At 39.2% G+C, this 20,093-nt stretch overlaps 1 protein-coding gene across 1 annotated transcript in view; it reads right to left on the bottom strand.

Annotated features, from left to right (window-relative positions):
• PHEX (phosphate regulating endopeptidase homolog X-linked) overlaps positions 1-20,093 on the bottom strand; it is a 111,132-nt gene that overhangs the window by 17,735 nt on the left and 73,304 nt on the right. Inside the window, exons 14-16 of the mRNA XM_026856220.1 lie at positions 19,867-19,970; positions 13,929-13,987; positions 958-1,012 (exon numbers count right to left, since the gene is read on the bottom strand). Coding sequence (XP_026712021.1) covers positions 958-1,012; positions 13,929-13,987; positions 19,867-19,970 — 218 coding nt within the window. The remainder of the gene's footprint in view (positions 1-957; positions 1,013-13,928; positions 13,988-19,866; positions 19,971-20,093) is intronic.

Below are 20,093 nucleotides of genomic sequence, written 5' to 3'. Positions count from 1 at the left end.
TTTCTTCTATCCCCAATTACCACTTAGAAAGTCACCTGGCTCATAAGAATTCTCTTTGAATGCAAATTCATATGTTCCTAAATTGAATGTGTCTCTACATATACTGGCAAATTTCCTGTTTACAAGGACACTTCCAGACTGGAAGATGGCAAACCTAAGATCTTTGAAAAGTTGTGGGGGTTTTTTTAAACAAAATTTATTAAGGATATGTTTCACCAGTAACTGGCTTTATATATAACTGTAAAATAACTTTCAGAAACTGCCATCAGAAACTTTTCATGATCTTATTCTGCCCTAAAATATAAAGTTATTGAACTGCATGAAAGCAGTGATTTCTCAATATTAAATATGTGTGACCTATAATTAATTACTCTTCCTCAGCTACAGTAGCACATGGGCCTGCTCAGGCAATCTTAGACATGCAGATATTCTCAGGCACCTCAACAAGCACAGGTGAAGGCCCACTGTTAATCTTAGGTATAAGTAGAAAGTGAACAATAAACTGATAATAAATGGCTTCTCAGGGTATTCACTTCTGTTCAGGAAGGGTTAGTTACCTGATTTACAATTCCTTTTAATACCTGCCATGTGCACACTGCTACATCTGCATGCTGTAGCATTGAAACACTTCCACTTGGGTGCACTTAATTAGCAATTCCTGTGAGAAATCAGTCATCAGTTTAAGACAACAGCAACACATACAGCTCCCAAGGGTGAGAAAAGTTATTGCAGAAAGCAGCAGTTTTCAAAGTCTGTTTTTCAATAGTAAAAGCAGGACACAGTGGAGAAGAACACACAACCCAAGGGCCAAGAAGGACAACACAGTATTCCTGTGCACTATCTGTTGGTCATCTTCAGCGGTGTGGCCATCTTCTCCATTCCCTCTTCTGTGTCTATGTGTATTTCCCTGTCATTCCTCATTTCCAGGTGTATGAGATTCCCTGGTGCAGTACTTACCTAGGATACTCTCTTCCCCAAAAGAAAGGCTTTTGCAGTTCTCCTGCTGGGAATCCTGCAATAGCAAAACCAGTAATAGTGAGGTCCCTAGTTCAATACAGCTGAATAACAGCCAGAAGCCTTGAGAGTTTGGATTTCATTACTTTTTTTGTTTAGGTTCAGAAAGTTTTGCTAGAGGAGCTTTCCCTCAGGTGGTAGTTACAGAAGGCAGTAGAAAGGACCCCTGAGAAGCAGCAGTCCCCTCTCCTTCAGGATCATAATGGCAACAAGATGCTGCTCTGCAAGAACTTTATTTTGTTCCACGGCTACACACAGGTCTGTGTGTGCAAGTGCATGTGTAGCTGTGGAAAAAACACCTAGTGTTTCCTGTGAAGAAAATTACTTACTAGATTGCCCTCAGATGTTCTGACAGACCAACAGACAATATATAAGTAAAATGCAACAAAAATTGAGATGTTAGCTTAGTGAGGCTTCAGTGCAGCAAGAGACATATGAAAGTGATGAAATGTAAGCCTAGTTCTATATAGTCTATGAAAATCAAAGAACTTAGGCACTTCAGTAAAGAAGAGCTGTAGATTATTAAGGCTATAAAATCAGTCTAGCTACAGGAATTACCTGGCTGCTTCTGGTAGGCTAACAAGTCACCAAAAACCTGTCAGTAGAGACACTCTCGCAAGTAATGATCTAGTGATGTTGTACATAGGAACCAAAATTGCTCCTCAAATTCTAAGTCACAGGTCTATTTCTAATTCCTGGATGACATTTCAGTGCCAGGATTCTGAAGACAGTGGAGCTGAGCATGGTAACAGTTTAACAGCCCAAAGAACTGCTGAATAAAACAAGACACCTATGGTCAAAGTTTTTGATTGCTGGTGAAAAGCATCATCTTTCCAGGCCCAGATGTGGAATTTGATGTATCATGTCAGGAATTCCCAACTATAAAGCACAGGCACACACCTACTTTGAAGGTTACCCCACAATGACATCGCCTTATCAAGGAAGAACCAGTTTCCTCAGGTCATTTGCTTGCTTTCCTAGAAACCTCTGCTTCAGCTTATGGATATCTCTTCAAGAAATCACCTGGCTACTCAGTTCAAAACAAAAACCACATTCACTGGATTCTAACCCTATTCAGTTTTTTGTTGACAGACAGGACATGCATTTCTTTATCTGAGATAAATTGTCAGGCAAGATTTTTGTCCTTTCCTTACAAAGTCATTAAAGACAATATGCTGAGTGTAATTCATGTCAAATGATGTGGCAAGTGGCAGGTCCTCCTGGCCTGCCCATCTGCCTTTTTCAGCTGCTTCTCCCTGGTTGTCTTGACTACCTATTTGCAATTAGTTTACAAAAAGTGTGTTTTTCAAACTTATTTCTCCAGATGCTGTTTTGTTGTTTCAAGCATGTTATCATTTGCTTTTCCAGTGCTACAAAACACAATTGTACCAACGTCAAGGACAAAGATTTCCTGATATAACTCTCTTTGCCTCCCAGAACACACAGAAGAGTATTTACTATGTATGTTTTTAAACATCTAACAATAATGGTACAGTCATGCAACCTGATGAAAATTGCTTGTTACTATACTAGGTTGACAGCTGGTGTTAATAGATGGAAATCTAGTCTGAACTACATTGCCTGGTTCCTTCCAAATATTGAACCTCAAGAAAGGTTTCTGGTCATGCCAAGGAGACCATTTAATGAAGGAATCATTAGGGTCTGCCAATCCTGGATGATCCTCTCCCCCAACAGCAGATGAGAGGAATTGTGACCAAAACAAACAAATGAGCCCATACTGAAGGTGGTATGAACCAAGGTAGCACAGTCACCCCACAAATCATATTTGGGAATCACACAATATTGTGCACCTCACACTAAGACGCTATTAAGCTCTTGTAAGGAAATGTAACTATTTTGTCCAGGTATAGAATTGTGTAGTGAATTTGCACTTGTCTGTGTGCCAGATAGAGGTAATATACATTATTTACAGTAAACTAGGTGCAAACCTTCACTTAGGCTCATCCATCTAAGAAATATAATCTAAAGGTGTCTTCACAAGACATTGCTGAAACACAGTCAGATGTGAGTTAAGCCATGAGATAAAGTTTTCACTGTACGTCACATGAATGAAGGGGAAGAAGATCCAATCCTGAATCCATACAACAGATTGACAATTATTTTACTCAAAATCAGGGTCCATTTCAGTTAAGATATGCCTGAGCATAGAACTGCTTGAAGGAGTGGTTTCTACTTCTGGGCAGCTGTGTGAAACACCTTTGTAGTTTGATTGCACTAAAGGAAGCTTAGGAAGCATTTTCGGGCCAAAGCAGAGTCAGAAGCTACTAGAATGTAATACACATCTTTTAAAAACTCAGGGAACTGGAATGTATTACCCGCAATAGGATATTTTTTTCTTTTTTAAGAAAAAAAGTATCTAGTTTTGAAAGTGATCCTCGGGCACCTAGTAAAGTAAGAGTGTCCTATGCTCCAGAGATTAGTAGCACTAAATGAGGAGGGGTGCTTGTCGACTAGATTGCAGCCCTACAAGGAACAGATTCAGAGTTGGCAACACAGGGCATCCCTCTGTATGCAATGTCTCCCTCAGGCAAGCAGCAACCAGATCATCCTTGAAGGAAACAGGGATAATAATGTACTAGACCTAGAATCTCCATGAAATTATAACAAGAGATAGATCACCTAACAGTTTCTTATTTTGTGTTGTTTTGAACTCCTCAATTTAGGCAACTCCCTTGTGAAGTTTGTTTCGTGCTTGCTTGGCATATTATACGTTAAAGGAATTAATGACAACACTCACAGAACTCATAGTAGGCTATAGAAGCAAGAAATACTAATGGGATTATTTATATGCCACTGGAGTTCAAGCAAGCAAAGGACTGATCTGGAGAAGTAAGTCAGCCAGACTTCAAAGGATTTCACATCTTAAGGAATGGATACAGGCACTGGGAAAGTACTTTAAGCTGATACTTCACCATAAATTTAGCCTGTAGTGCATCTTTGCATGCTTTCTCCCTCTACACAGCCCCAGAAGAGGGATACAGGCTGAAAGACTCTCCGTACACTTTATTGTAATGCAGGCTCAAAGCCCACACTCAAGGCCATTACTCACCAACAGCGCACAGAAAGAAAATTGTGTTGTCTTATTACAGACCTCACACAAACCTATCTGCCATGTGTAGGACCTGGACTTCTGACTTGCCTACCTTCTTACAACCTACCTATGTTTGGAGCAATGTCATAGGACTGCAGCATTATTCTGAGATAGGCACTGGTATCACATGCCACAAGAGCACTGGAGGTCTGTGGACAGCCGAGTTTAAGCTGTTACAGACAGCACTGATACCCTGCATCCATGCGTCTTACAGGTGGCAAGGTGGGACAGTCAGGCTAGATTGTCCTCCAGATGGACTTTGTGCAACCAACTGCAACAGTCCAGATGTTCTGATCATAGCCCTTTAAGCCCCAGCAGTTCAAAATGTTCTCTCTCCACCTGACTATCCATTTCTCTAGACTACTTAATCAGTTTGTATTTGAGAGTGTTAGGGGAGACAATGCTGGAAGTCTTGCTAAAGTCAAGATGAATTACATTCATGGCTCTTCCCTCATCCACCAAGCTAGTAATCTCACTGTAGAAGGCTGGTCAAGAAAACTGTTTCCAGGATTTACTCCATCATGTACACAGGGACTGATGTGAGGCAGACAAGCTTGTAGTTCCCTGTATCTTCCTTCTCGAAGATAGCAGTGACATTTGCTTTCTTCCAGTTCTCAGAAACCTCCCTCAGTCACCACAACCTTTCAAAGATAATCAAGTGTCCTCACAATGACATCAGCCAGTTCCTTCATCACTTGTCAGAGCTGTTGGACAGCACCCTGTCAGAGCCAGTGGACTTGGGTCTGCCCAATCTGCTTAAATACTCACTAACATTCTCCTCCATTGAGGGTAAGTCTCCTTCCAGACTTCCCCTCTGGTCTCAAGGTCCTGGGGTTCCTGAAAGCCAGTCTTACTAGTAAAGACTGAGACAATGAAGGTATTGAGTACCTTGGGCTTTCCCATGTCATTTATCACCAGGTCTCTTGCTCCCATTAAGCAGTGGGACCACATTTTCCCCTAGACTTTCTGCTGCTGCTACACTTGCAGAAACATTTCTTGTTGCCCTTCACATCCCTTTCCAGATTCATCTCCAGGTAGACTTTGGCTTTCCTAACTCCTGTGTCTGGACCCTCGGTCAGAAATCCTTTGCTGAACTTTCCTATTATCTTACTGCTCTGGAACGCAGGGGCATTTCAAGCAGTGGAGTACATCTGGCTTACTTCAAATATTTCACTCTGAATTTATGCTGATCTTGAAGCTCTGACAGCACTCTTTACCTGCACAGGACTACTTTTAATTTAACCGAAGGTTTCTACCTTCATTTTATCCATTATGTCATTATTCAGCCCCTCTCTGCAGCAAGGTCCTATAAAGCTTGTTAGAATGTATTTCAGATTTGAAACTTTTTTTTGTCCAATTTTACAGGGGCTTTACTGCCATTAATGAATCCATTTACCAGGTAATACCTTCATGGTATTATTATACACATTTTGCAGATGAACGCCCTGACGCGCAGTTACTTCACTGAGGAAACACAACCAATCACATTTCATCTGATAGTTCACCAAAAGGATGCAAACTAATAATTGATGAAGTACACTAAAAACACATGGGATGGCTGGCCAAATCATGAGCAAATTTGGAGTTCAAATCTAAATGTTACTTCAAATTCTATAGTCTAATTACATTATTCAGTTATATTGAATGATATTTTTAACTGAGTAGGACAAGATCTAGCAAAGTCTTATTCGAAGTCAGTGCATTTACAATTTCTAATAATTAATTAGCTTGTTTAAAGCAACTTCTGGCAGGATAGTGAATCCATTACGTAACTAATGGATATGGGAGAAAGCTATGCTAAATTGTGTGATATACAAGATACTCTGTCAATTTCTGTACTGGCAATTCTCAGATATGTTTAAAAGCTGTAACTTGTATTTCAAGTGTCACTTGAATACACTTGAATTCAGATGGAGAGTTTTAAAGGGATAAGGTACAACCGGAAGACTAACTGCTGGTCAATAAACAAAGGATATTGAATTCACATTAGGAATTAAACATGAAGACAACCAAGGTATTGGTTAGTTACCTAAAAACAGTACAAAGAGCAGGATACATTTGTTTAAAATGGTTCCACAACTTCCATTTCAACAACTGAATCTCTTTCCAGTGCCTTTTGAGATGACAGACATGTAGAAATATATTGGATGCTGTAGAGCATCCCAGACACCTTTGAGCACATATATGTAGGTGATTAGGGTCAAATTCTCTCTCATAACACACACTTGATTCCTACACTTAATCTCAAGTTTTATACTGCGTGCAAAGAGGACAGAAAATAAAAATTGTGTAAGACAGAGTAACTGTTCCATGTTAAGCATGAATACAAAGCTTAACTGTCCAAGGAGTACTAAATAAATTCATTAACAGATAAAGAGAAGTGACAGACTTAAATCAGAGGACTCAGCAACCTCTGGTTCAATTCTTGGCTCAGTTTCTGCTTCATCTGATAAGAGGCTCTTTGCTGCCTATGAAAAAGAGAACCCAGCATTTCCCAACCCCAGTGGGGCAACACAGGGAGAAACATGAGATGGTTTGTGGGGGCCAAGGAAAACTGTCTACTAAGGGACTAGGAAACCCGTGAAAATGCCTGTTTTTACATGAAACTTTAATTTTTATTTTCTAAAGGAAAAAACTCACTAGATTCCCCAGAAAACAAAACAAAACACAAAAAACCCACAACCAAAAAACAAAGAAAATGTTCTCCTATTTTATACTTGTATAGATAAGAATTTTAGGAAGAAGAAATAATGGATGTAAGGATCATGCATTATCTCACCTGTGACTGTAATTAAATAAAAGACAATACTGGTCATTAGTAAATAAAGAAAACTGAAAATGAAGGCTCACAGAAGAACACTTAAAGCTTACTTAATAACAGGTCTCAAAAAGTGTTCAGTCTAAATCTCTTATGTTCATTAACCTCCTGGAAACTAATGGTGCACTTGAAACTACTTCATCAATAGCCTTCCAATTAGTCTAGTTCTTAAGGGAAGAGAAAGTGCCCCTAAGCGCAGTCCCCCTGTCCTCTCCTGGTTACAGCACAGTGTGCAGTTTGCTGCCACTGTTTGTAGTTTTGGCTCCTGGCAAGACAAGAGTTCTCCCTTGCAACTCAGCATCAGCAAACTGCCAGCATCAATATCTGCATGCTGCTTTCTATAAAGATGATACTTATTGGCTAACACGAGCTATCATCTGTGGTTTTCTCTATGGATGCTAATTCGAACGTAATTTTAAAATTCTGGTTTAGATTATATCTTCTTCCTGTAACATGTAATGAAGCCGTTCTCTAAAGAGGCCTCTTGACTTTAGAGAACTACACTACAAGCACAAATTACTTAGAAGGAGCACGGGTATAAACTTACAGAGATAATATCAACAGTAGTTAATTATCGAATACATCTATTCAAGCTTATACCTCATGAATGTGCTGCTTATATTTGCCTCAGTTCACTGTAAATCTCCCTTTCATTACTGTTCACAATCCACAAACATTACTTTCTTTGATATATTCTAGTGGCATACATATTTACACTTGGAAAAGAAGTTAAATACACCAGATGTCTAATGAGAAGTTCCCTTCTATCCTTAACATATTCAAGGGCCAATATTTTAGCACTGTAATGAAAAAACCTTTTCTCACATAGAAGCATGCTAGCATGATTCGATCATTACTTGTATCTATTGTATCACTTGTATCTATTTTCAGCATAAATACAGGCTGGGTGATGAGTGGATTGAGAGCAGCCCTGAGGAGAAGCTTGAGGGTGTTGGTTGATGAGAAGCTCAACATGACCCGGTAATGTATGCTTGAAGCCCAGAAAGCCAACTGTATCCTGGGTTGCATCCAAAGCAGTGTGACCAGCAGGTTGAGGGAGGTGATTGTCCCCCTCTACTCTACTCTTGTGACAACCCACCATTCAGCTCTGGGGCCCTGAACATAAGAAGGACATGGACCTGTCAGAGGAGTCCAGAGGAGGCCATGAAGATGATCAGAGGGATGGAGCACCTCCCTTATAAAGACAGGTTGAGAGAGCTGGGGTTATTCAGCTGAGAGAAAAGACGGCTTTGGGGAGACCCTATAGCAGCCTTACAGTACCTAAAGGGGGGCTAAAATAAAGTGGACAGGAATGTTTTACAAGGGCATGTAGTAATAGGATGAGGGGCAATGGTTTTAAACTTAAAGACAGTAGATTTAGATTAGATATAAGGAAGAAATTCCTTACTGTGAGGGTGGTGAGACACAGGAACAGGTTTCCCAGAGAAGCTGTGGCTGCCCCCTCCCTGGCAGTGTTCCAGGCCAGGTTAGACGGGGCTTTGAGCAACCTGGTCTGGTGGAAGGTGTCCCTGCCCATGGCAGGGGGGGTGGAATTAGATGATCTTTAAGGTCCCCTCCAACCCAAACCATCCTATGAGTCTATGATTTGTTGACTGCTCTAGAGCTCATTAAAATAAACAGAAGCTTTTGGAAAGGGTTTTTGTGTTCCAGTTATGATAAATAATAAGATAGTATTAATGATGCTTAGATTATATGAAGAGTACTTATACACTTTTTAGAATATAAAGGCAATGACATATACCTGTTGCCCCTGTTAAGTACCTCTAATTGAGAGGAAATTGACCAGCAAATGCAAAGGAAATTGAAAAATGATCCAAACTAAGCTTGAAAAAGCATTAATAACCATTATAAACATTATTAATCTAAGACACTTTGAATTACGGAAAAAAGAGGAAATAAATAAATAGAACTCATGTAAAGAGAACATCAGGAATAAACTTGTACAATAATAAGATAAATTATATGTATCACATTTTTAACACTGTTTTTTGCAGCACATCTTACCTTGATACATCTACCATATTCCTCCACTGGAGATATTAAGAGAATTGTTGGCCATTCAAGTTATCAATAGTTTGGTAACGCAAATGAAATGAAGCAACAGAAAACATAAGGATGTTTGCACTAAAGTATAGTAAATTTTGTTACCATCTACTGCATATGCAAGTTTTGCTGTATTCTTCCAAATCTAATAATTTTCTAAATCTAGTTTCTACTCTCTATTAATTTTCACTTTTAGTGAAGAAAGACCATTTCTTTCAAGTAACTGAGTAGTCAAGTTAAAAACACTAACAGCTTACCCATGTACGAAGATTGCATGGACTTGTATGGAGATTGCAGTGATTTCTTGTGTAATGCTTACATCAGTGTTACAGACTACAGAGACATAAGAATTTGCAATCCTTCCAACAGGAGTGTGTCAGAGACCTTCCTGTGCTCTGAGCACAGAAAGAAAAAGCATCTTCTTAAAGTTCAGAAAAGAACAGGACCTCCATTTTCTCCTCCACTTCTGCAGGTATTTGATGATAGCTCCTTTTCAGAATCCATGGTTCAAGGCACTGATGTTGCTTTTACTCTAATTTCTTTCACTAAGCTTTTAGTGACTAATCAAGTTTGGGGTTGCTGTGGTTATGTTGATAACATCACACAGTACATTTCCATTTCCAATCTGTATGACCTTAATTTTCAGAATCAACTTTGGCACCAAGTATTTCCCAGTTAATGTAGAAGCTGCTTTCCAGAAACAATCTCTATTATGCATTTTAAAATTCTCATTTCTCAAATTCTCCTTCTTAGTAAACTCATTTACCAAGAGCAAAAATAGATGAGCCTTGAACACACTAAAATCCAGTTTGCTCACTGAAGAGCAGGGGCGCTCAAGCAAATGAAAGAGCCTATCTGGTTCATTCTCTTATTTCCAGCAGTAATCAGTAGTAGATGTGTATTGTTCTACCTTCTAGCAATCACTAGCAGAGGGACCTGGCCTCCTGGGCTGCATTTGTCTGTTCTTTCGTACAGAATAGAACACCCTCTTTTCCAGATCATCTGCTAAAATAGTGACCAGTACAGATTCTCCTAACATACCCTGTAAGTATTCCGAAAGCAAGTAATTTGTTCCTACTGACTCTTCTTATCTCTAATCAGCCATTAATTTATGAAAGGACCTTCTTTCTTGTCCCGTGACAACTTCCAGTTAATAGCACTGGGAAAGAATCTCATCAGAAGTGTTCTATGGAAACAAACATAGCATATCAAGCGTACTTACTTGCTTTCTGAATTTCAGAAAACTCTAATAGACTAAGAAAGCATGAATTTTTTTCTAAAAGAAAAAACAACAAAAAAGTCATATCGACTCTTCCCCGTTATATCATATTCACTCTCTCTTATTCATTCATATTGTTTTCTACATATAGGGGTTAGAATGACTTTTTATGCAGATCCCTCTGGATTCTGTTTTGAAAATGTTAGGTGTTGGAAGCGTGAGAAAAGCTAAACAATGAGAAATCTATAAAACACATATTTCCTTGATACAGGGTGCACAGAATAAACACAGGACAGGATGGAGGTCCAGTGATTTGTGTCTGCCATAGTGCCAGGAGGAATGTGAAGTGAGGTGTAGGCTGCGTGGTCCTATTCTTTCTCTTTTCTCAAGGACAGATTTATCTCCTGCTCTACCTCTTTCTTCCAAGGGATGATTTTACAGTAGCCAGCCAGCCTTGTTTCTCATCCTCCCTCTTTTTCCCACAAAAACCAGCTGTTCCCCTCGCACCAAGGAATGTACCGTGTCGTTACTCAAAAGGTAATGGCTTGACTACAGTCCCACCCACTCACACAAGATAAATAATACCCTGAGTTAGTACCCACATTGGAGAGATGATAATCCAACACCAAATTGGAGGGACAGATTGACGGGTTTGTGCTCTCTCCATGCCCCCAGAAGAGTTGCCTTTTGGTAACATTTCCCTCGGCTACGCCAAGTGTTTACCTGGGAACTAAGTGTGTGTGATTGCAATCATTTTTCTTTTGTGTAGTGCTATATAGCCACCCTGCAATGCAGTCTGTACATTTATCGCAGGCAATCTTAAAGAATCTGTAGATGCTGCATAAAGATAGACCATACAATTTGTGAATCTGACTACTTCTCTTGAATGCAACTGGACCTACGGCATATGGGCCATTCGTGCAGCTGGGTCAGACCTATAGTTACAGCCCTAACTGGCATACCTACTAAGAGATAATTCCAGCTGCCCCTAGTCCCCCATATCTCCGAGGACCGTCTAGAATGTAAGGGGATTCACCTCATACCAAATTATTTCATCACATTAAATGCAATAGAAAAAAAAAAAGATTTGACAGTTGACACACCTACTATAAGTGATAAGCTATACATCAAAGTTGGTTGTTTGGCAATTTCTTGTCTAAGTTTCTTTGAAATACCTGGGAGAATATTATCTGGCCCTTATATTTGTTACAGTTTATTCTATGAATTTCTTCCAAAGTACCTTCTATTGACACTAAATTTGAAACACTTCCTGGGACTTACCTCCCATAAGAAAAAGTCCCAGGCTAAGAACTTCCCAAACTCTTCCAATGCAAAGTATTATCTAATTTTTATGTCTTAGAGACTCTCTTCTTTCCGTGTATTTAAAAAAAAAAAAAAAAAAGTTTTATCATTAGTTCTTATGTTCTTAGAAAGATGATCCTCAAAATCTTTGTGGGCTTGATATATCAGAACTTTATATTTAATTTGCTAGAGTTCATGCTTATTTCTTATTCTTGAACAACTCTCATTTGTAGATCTTTTTTTTCTGTTGTTTAGCTAAGCCTTTAAAAAGATCACAGTTTTTGTAGCATATCACCAGCCCCTACAGAGCTTTGAATGGATTACTAGTGAAAACATAGCTGCAAAGCTCTAACTTCTGGGTGTGGAAATTTGCCCAGATGATACATCATGCAATGTGAGTATGCATAGGTTCACAATCTTCAGTGTCCCATAGTGCAGTGCTTTCCCATTGGCATTACTGGGAACTCAGTAGTGATGTGTCAAATATTTATCAGCAACTTCAGACTTGAGCATGTTCCTCCCACATCTCATGGGCCCTCTCCCCCTGCAAATCACACCAGCCAGAAGTGGAAGACTGTACTGTGCCTTTCTTTGAACCTTCCCTCCTACTGCACATCATTTTTAGACATGATTACATTTGTACCTCCCTCTCAGGTAAGAGAGGGGTTTGTTCAGAAAGAGCCACCTAAATCCTTTTCCTCTTAGGAACAGTCCTAAAAAGACAGTGAACAGCACTACCCAAACTTCAAGTTCAGATGCCAGCAGTACAACAAGGTCAGTAGTTATGACAGAAAATACAATTGCCTCTATGTTCGTGACTGATTGCTTACGTTTGACACCTCTCTGCTTCTTGACACCTTTAGACACAGTGAGTGTGAAATTTAGCTTCAATGACTCCAGTCTCTCATTACAGCTTTCTTTAAGGTATGATGGAAGAGAGGCTGAGCACTGAATGCTGCTGAAGCTTGAAACGACCCAATGAGAAAGAAGACATAACAGAGATGGTTCTCATTTTGTGCCAGCCGGACTTCCTCTCCATCCACACAATACCTCTGCACCAGCAGTGGTGGACAGTGCTTAGTTCAGCAGGAATAACAGCTGCCATGCTTCGCAGGTATTCCAGAGCTCTGATCAGCCCAGAGAAGTCTGTCTCAAGTGCTCCCTCAGATGATCGACAAAAAAGTGTCTGCTTAATGGTGGCAGCCCTCTAATTAAGATAGAGTTGTCTAGGCCTAAAACTAATTATAAGCAAAAAAAATGCCTAATTATCACACACACTTTACAAATGAGCTCACCTAAACACAAAAGAATTTAAGTGTGTGTTTGAAGGCAAAAAATGTTTAGAGAAATTAATAGGAGCAGATACCAGCAGACCCAGATTGTCAGTCCTCTGCTGTAACCTCTTCAGGTGATACATTCATTTTGTGCCTTTCAAAAACTACTTGCTGTGACCAAAAGAGATTCAGGAGAAAAAGTGGGAGTCAACCAGTGATTTTTGACATGCCTGTCCTTGGGGACTGAGACCACAGAGGTTATGGCAGCTGCCTTCCAGACCCTGATGGCACAGAAGAAGACTGATTTAACTTGCAAAGCTAATAAGAGCAAAGAGAAGTGTCAGGGTAAAGATAACACTGTTGTACACAGAAATACCATTATAGACTTTTAAAGCCGGTTAGAAATTTGGCATGCAAAGTCCCATTAAAGCAAATGGGAATGAACATCCAAATCCATAGACATCTTTGAAAAACTCAGCTCTTTCACCTCATATGCTTCCAAACCAGGATTTATGCTCTCTAAAAATAACCAGTAACTAAAGTTAGCATAAAACAGGTTGTCCTGTACATAGAAGATAATTTCATGAAACTACACAGGTAAGAATTTTAACTTAACTACAGATACCACTCCTTGTCCTTGAAGGTATTGAATAAATAGTCTGGACACCACTTATTAGGTTTTCTGGTCTATATCACAGTCTCCTCTAGTTACATTTATTGCCACGCATTTATTAATACTAGAGGACTGAGTTGTTATTACTTAAATAGTATATATTAATGAAGGTATGTGTATACAGGTTTTTGCTACAGAAAACAGAAGAAAAACATAAATATTTAATAAAAGTGATTTAAGCTAACATTTGCAATGGACGGAGTACAAACATGTGGTCACTGCAACTCAGATGACATGGGGTAACTCATTAAGCAACAGTAATTCAAATTTGCAGGAGCCCTTGGTTTTCCAGAACTATCCTCTCACTTAAGATGTCTCACAGCTGAATTACCAGATTTGAGCTTCTGATTTTCAGTCACAAACACACAAACCCTACAGATATTATCTGAAGCTTGATACATACATTTCCCAAACAGGCACTTTAAAAGGAGGCTCAGAAGTCAGATACTCACTGATCTGGTTCGTAGATGCACTATAAAAAGCATTTACAGTAGTTGGGCTTGTAAACCACCTGTAGTAAGAGCAAAAGAAATCATATCAGTACACTTACACAACTTCATGAATAGAAAAAGCAAAGATAGAAAGTGAACTCAGTGGAAGGAAGCAAAAATGTCAAATACCTAGGATACATTAAAGTTTCAGTATTTCTCCATTTCAGCACATGCTACCTACACTTTCTAGGACACTGAAATCTATTGTTTAATGGCTCTATTTTAAGTGCACACAATCAATGAATGTTCAACAGGAGCAATTATTAAACTTCCTATTACCTAATCTGTTTTATTTCTAAGCTACCGTTTTGCTTGTGAGGTCTGTCATGCTGAAGAACTGAAGTTCACAGAGGCTGTAACACTGATAGAAGATATGAAATCTCTTAAGTGTCTTTCAACATGTGTGGAGAAACTCCCTCTTGAAATTAGAGGAGAGCATTTTGAAACGAGTGAAGTGGTTTCAGATGCTTTGCTGAACAACTACTTGAACAATTAGGATGATGCCAGCAACAGGGGCGGATGATTTCTGGGAAATTCAAAATAAACAGCTTCACGTTCTTTACCCTATACAATGAACATGGCCATCGTTGTGCTTATAAGCAAATAGACATCTTTCAAGGTAAAACAAGTTTCAAAAAGAATATTAGCATTTCTTCTCATAGTTAGGTTTCTCATACATACGAGAGGGAAACATAGATTTGAACAGCAAATAGGATTTACAAGTATCTTTAGCCTAAGGTCATCTATATTGACAGTGGTTTCACCCATATGAGTGGAAAATCTCAACCGGCTTCAGCAAGATCCAAATTCCCTCAGATGAAACTCTGATATCAGCGAGTCCAAGATTTCACTTTATGATTTTATAAGGAAGAACTGAGATAAAAGAAAAGGAAAAGATTATGCGCATTAGTGGTTAATTCATAATAAATTAGAAGCAGCTCTAGTAAATGTCCAAACAGGAACATCCCAATGTCTTTAGCAATGCATTACTCAGAAGTTTTGTAAAGCCAAATGGATGCAATGCTTTGGAAAGTTTATTTCAAAGAGAAGAGGTGGGACCTGCAAAACAAAGAGTAAGGAAAAGGAAAATCTATCAGAACATGGAAAATATGGGATGTCAGTGACATTTACGTACACAATTTGCACTTTATAATAGCGCCATCAAATGAATGAGTTATCTGCAGATCCTGACTGTTTTTATGGTAACTGATGTCTTCATGTAAGCCATGCAACAAAGGGAAGAGTTTTAGAATGGCAGCATTCTGTCTTTTATTAATAAATTTATCTGCTTCTCTCTTCAAAGCTGAGCAGCTTATTTTACAATGCAGCAACTAGAAAAACTAACTAATGAAAGCAAAGGGTGATGTCATGTAAATATCTTAACCATCCATCTCATTATAGGCTCTAATTGCCACAGATAACTCTCCCTGTTTTGTTTACTAGGAGATTCTGAAGGGGAGGAGCAGTGGGAGGTTGTTTTCTGGTGTGTTTTCTGTTTCCTCTATAATAAAGAGATTAAATGTTAGAGGTAATGTAGTGAGATAATGGAAAATTGAAGAAAGAATGCTTATCGTGAGAGGATAAAGAAAAAAATAAGGGGCTTAATTAACTACATTTCAATTTCATGTTTGTTCACAGCAGCAATCAGCTATTTTGAAGGATGAAAGCAAATCATTTGCATGGTGAGACATGTTTTTCAGGCTTAGCAGTCGCTCTGGAGGACTCTCTCACTTTTTTGACAGGGAGAGAACACATCTGAAAGGGACCCATCTGAAACATTCAACACTTTAATTCAGATTTTACTGTAATTTTGAACAAAGACATATAGTTGTGACTTCCACCTCTGCCTGTAGGTGGGATAGATAGTCTCTTAGGTTTGTGTTTCTTTAGGCTACTGTTTTCTCTGCAATAACTTCCTTCTTGAGTTAGGAGTATAGTGTGCTACATTGCTAGTCATTAAGAGGGGTGACCAGGAACATTAACAATACAGGAAAAAGCTTATCAATTTATTTGATTCTCTGTAAAGCACAAACTGAATTTCCAATTTGTTCTCTCTACTTTCTGAGTTAGAAGAAATAACTCAGGTGAAGCAGAAATTGGTGTTCAATGTCCAAATAAGATTTTTTTTAATAAAAAATCATATAAGTAAAGAAAATTAACTTTTGAATGTGTAATGCACTTAAGCTGGTTAAAAGTGAAAGGTTGTACAAAGTTGCTAGAGAAGCTTGAATCTGGAAAATTTCTCCCCAAGAAAAGACTATAAAGAAAAACTTCTAAAGTGGAGACAATCTTCAAGGTGACTTTCAGAAATGTATTTCCTCTTCTCATTGTTAGTCTGTTTTATACATTTTCCCATGTAGAAACAGAGGATTAGCCTCCCAGACCAGGCTGCCATCTCCTGGGGCTCTCCAGCAGCATCTCATCAACGGGCAACAACCTGCCCAGTGTTTTTATGCCTGCTTTTCCCTTTTGGCAGAAAGAGTTTTTACACTGTCCTTAAGGGCAACCAACCCAGCACCTCTTAGAGCAGCCATCCCTTGCAGCAAACCAAGAGCCAGGGCTTACAAGCAATAGTGTGTGGTCAAGAAACTGAAATAGGTCCTGGAGGAGACCCAGGAATCTTCTCATAGTACACTTCCTCTGTGTCTTCTTACAGGGTTACTAGATGCCTACATCTCCAGCACTGAAAGTTGTGAAGTGAAGAAAGATTTGGCCAGGTCTAAAATACGTAGAGGGGATATCCTGACTTCAAAGGAAAAAGATTAATAATAATGAAGTGGTATGCCCAAGAAGTCCTCCGATGCTTTGCTATTTGCAAGTTATTGGTGTTAAGAAGGATGGATTTAATCACTGTTCAAAAGATGTGGGTATGTGTTTATATACACATACACATGTATGTATATTTGTGTGTATGAAGGTTTATGACTCCATGGATAGATAAACAAACACCCTTAAACCCCTGATTCTCTTTTATCTCTCCTTTCCACATGGCCATCATTTGCCCATGCATTCCTTTCACTTCTCTCTGCTCTAGTTGTGTCTCACCTGGGTTATTATAATTGCCTTCACGCCTGGTCCCTTTCCTCCAACACTCACCCCTTCCAGCCTCACCTCCTCCATCCAGTCCTCTTGATCCAGCCTGTGCTGCTTTGTGCATCATGTTCCTCAGCTCCTGCCACAAATCTCTTTCCTACATCTCTCTCTTTATACCTGAGCACTTTTTCTCTGCTTTGATAGAGCCAGTTGTGAAGGCGACAGCCATCTCTGCAGCCAGCTGTTAGGAGTGCAGCTAGCGTCTGAAAAGGGTGTTGAGGACAGCAAGTTGCGCCTCCCACAGCTGCGGTGCCCGCAGGGGAGCCTGGTCCCAGGGACTGGCAGAGCAGGCAGCTCTGGTGCCCAGATGCCATGTCACAGCTTCTTGGTACCAGTCAGGGCAGGTACATCCCCCCATCCATGCCCTGAGCATTGCCTTGCCTGACTTCCTACATGCTCCTTTTTCCTCTAAGGCAGATAGCTGCTAGGGAGGGAGGAAGCAGAACAGAGGACAAAGAATTTTGATAATTACTCCTCCTTTGGGGGATTTTTTTTCCTCTTTTTTGATTACAAAACCATTGAATTTCCAGGATAACTTATTTCTGCTCTGATATCCACACTTCCCCTTGCTTTATCAAACTCTTTTGTCTTGTATCTCCCAGCTCCTCTGTCTGTCCCCTGATGGAGTTCCCCTGGTGCTTTGAGTGAACCATCATTTTGATTTTCCATTTAGTTGACTATGCTGAGGAAAGTGAGTCCAGTTTGAAATAATATTGCTGAGAAATCTGTACTGTCTGCTAAATGAATATAGTGGTTTACCTTTTGCAGGTAATATTACTTTACTAGCTGGTAACATATTTCTTTAAGCACTTGTTTTATTATTGATCTTTCTCAGTCCACAACTTGGATCATAGTATCTACCTCTAAATAGAAATAGTGTGCTAAAATGTACTGAACTAGGGGAAAGAAGAAATGAAGCAAACAGAAACAAAACCCCAAGGGTAATTCTCTATTAACACAGTGCCAAGCTTCAGTGTAGACCAAAGATCTGTAGAGTTCTATGAAATATAAAAGCTTAAAAAAAAAACCCAAAAAACCCAAACAAACCCAGAAAAATAAAAGAAAGAAAGAAAAAAGAGAATTGAAAGCATCACAAACCAGTAGAGTCCAATAGTTAAAATGTGGCAAGTGCTGATATTTTTCAGGCCAGATTTGATGTGCCTCAGACTGGTGGGTGGGAGTTATTGGTTTGTTATAATACATGTTTTAAAAATTATTTGACGTGGCAATGACTCTGTGTGCCTTGGTACCCCTCAGCAGACAGCAAAAGTAGACAGTGTGACAGCACTTTCAGAGCTCTTTTCCATCACTGAGCTGGTGCAAAAGCAGAATAATCTCCCAGCAGGAATAATAATGACTGAGGTCTCAGGTGGGGATTACCCCCAGCAGTAGGCAGAGCATATAGCTGTGCTGACAAAGGAAATAGATCAAAAATCAGACTGGGATCTCCCAGGCCAGAATGTGCCCCTATGAATGACAAGAGCAGCAAGACAAAAGCGATGAGGGGGATGCTGTTAAGTAGCCCTTGAAATAAAATCGTAAAGCCAAACAGGAGAATGTGTTCAATCTTGTAGTGGGTAATTGGTTAAAACCTTTATTTATAAAGTACATTCATGAGACAGTTCTCAGATAACAGCCCTTGAGGTGTATAGTCAGAGATCACCTGCCAGTTAATTTCTTTACAGGAGAGATTTCCCGCCGTGCCAAGAATCTACGTGGTCTGAGTTAGTGCTGCCCTAATGCAGTTCATGAGTGGGAGGTTGCTGATCACTTTTGCTATAGAGAGGCAAGTGTTTCACTGCTCTCATGGAAACTGTTGGTCTGAAAAGAACGCAGTGTGTTATGATCTAGCCCTGGCATCCAGGGCTGCAGGAAAGCCTGTAAAATCATACCCTAGGATTAACCATTGCAATGTCAGAGAAAGGTGTGATGAGAAGGTAAACTCTGCAATTAAAATCAAGCTATAAACACTCCTCAAAAATACGGTGCCAAATTACAACACTTTAACTCAGAATAGCCTGTGCCTGTCCTGCTGACACCCTCTACCTGCCTCACAGACAACACAGAGCCATCCCCAAAACAAGGGATGGTTCAGTTTGAGTAGGAATTTCTGGGGCTCTAAGGAAATACCACCACAAGAGCTAAGCTGCCGCACCAATTTCGAAGTCTCTGTGTAGAAAGAGTAATTTTTAAGTAGCATGATTAGACTAATTAAGTTCTGTTTAGGTTTTAATTTGCATTTTAAGGATTTGATTACCCACCAGTAAGAAAAGAGACTGATTCTCTCATGTATTTTATGACAGTATGTGACACAATCTTCACTCTCATGTTTACAAATAAATAAAAATAACAGATGTAAATTAAATTATGTTTTATTCCATATCATTGCTATCAACAGCAGGTAACTAACAATGCTGATTGCTCTTACTAATAATAACATTATCTCTTGCTAATGGTTCAATTCTTAGAAAATTTATTTTATAAATCCCTGCCGTACTGTTCCAAATTCTAACTGTGACCAAGAGACATAATCCATTTTTAACTGAGATTCAATTACCCTTTTTTTTCACTAAATTAAGTTTAAGCTGCAAGCATATAACTATTGTTCATCAGAACAGGGATACCTAGAATTTACCAAAATAAAAATATCCACAGGAGTTTCTGAATAAGTGGGAGAGTTTACCCATAGGCTTTTTGCATCATAATATGTAGCTGTGTATATAATTCTATTAAAACATGAATTATATAAATTAAATCATATAAATTAAAATAGCAGATTATGTAAATTTGCCTTTTGTCTACTCACTCTGTTTTTGGAACTTCTTTTCTAAGCCAGTAGAAATCAGATTGGGCTGCGTATTTGCGAGTTTGCAACACATTGCCAAAATAGTCACTTTCTGTAAACTTCAGCTGCATAGATAAAGGACAGACATTTTTAAAGCATGTCCAAGGAAACAGAAGCTGACATAAAACAATCAGAACTTTTATGCTATACAAGATAATCACCTAATTTTTTTGCCATTATCAAACAAA

This window comes from Athene cunicularia, assembly GCF_003259725.1.
Source record: "Athene cunicularia isolate RWA chromosome 1 unlocalized genomic scaffold, athCun1 chr1_part1, whole genome shotgun sequence".
Taxonomy (NCBI): Eukaryota; Metazoa; Chordata; class Aves; order Strigiformes; family Strigidae; genus Athene; species Athene cunicularia.
Note: the sequence above shows the minus strand (reverse complement) of the source record. Positions and strands in the feature narration are given on the sequence as shown.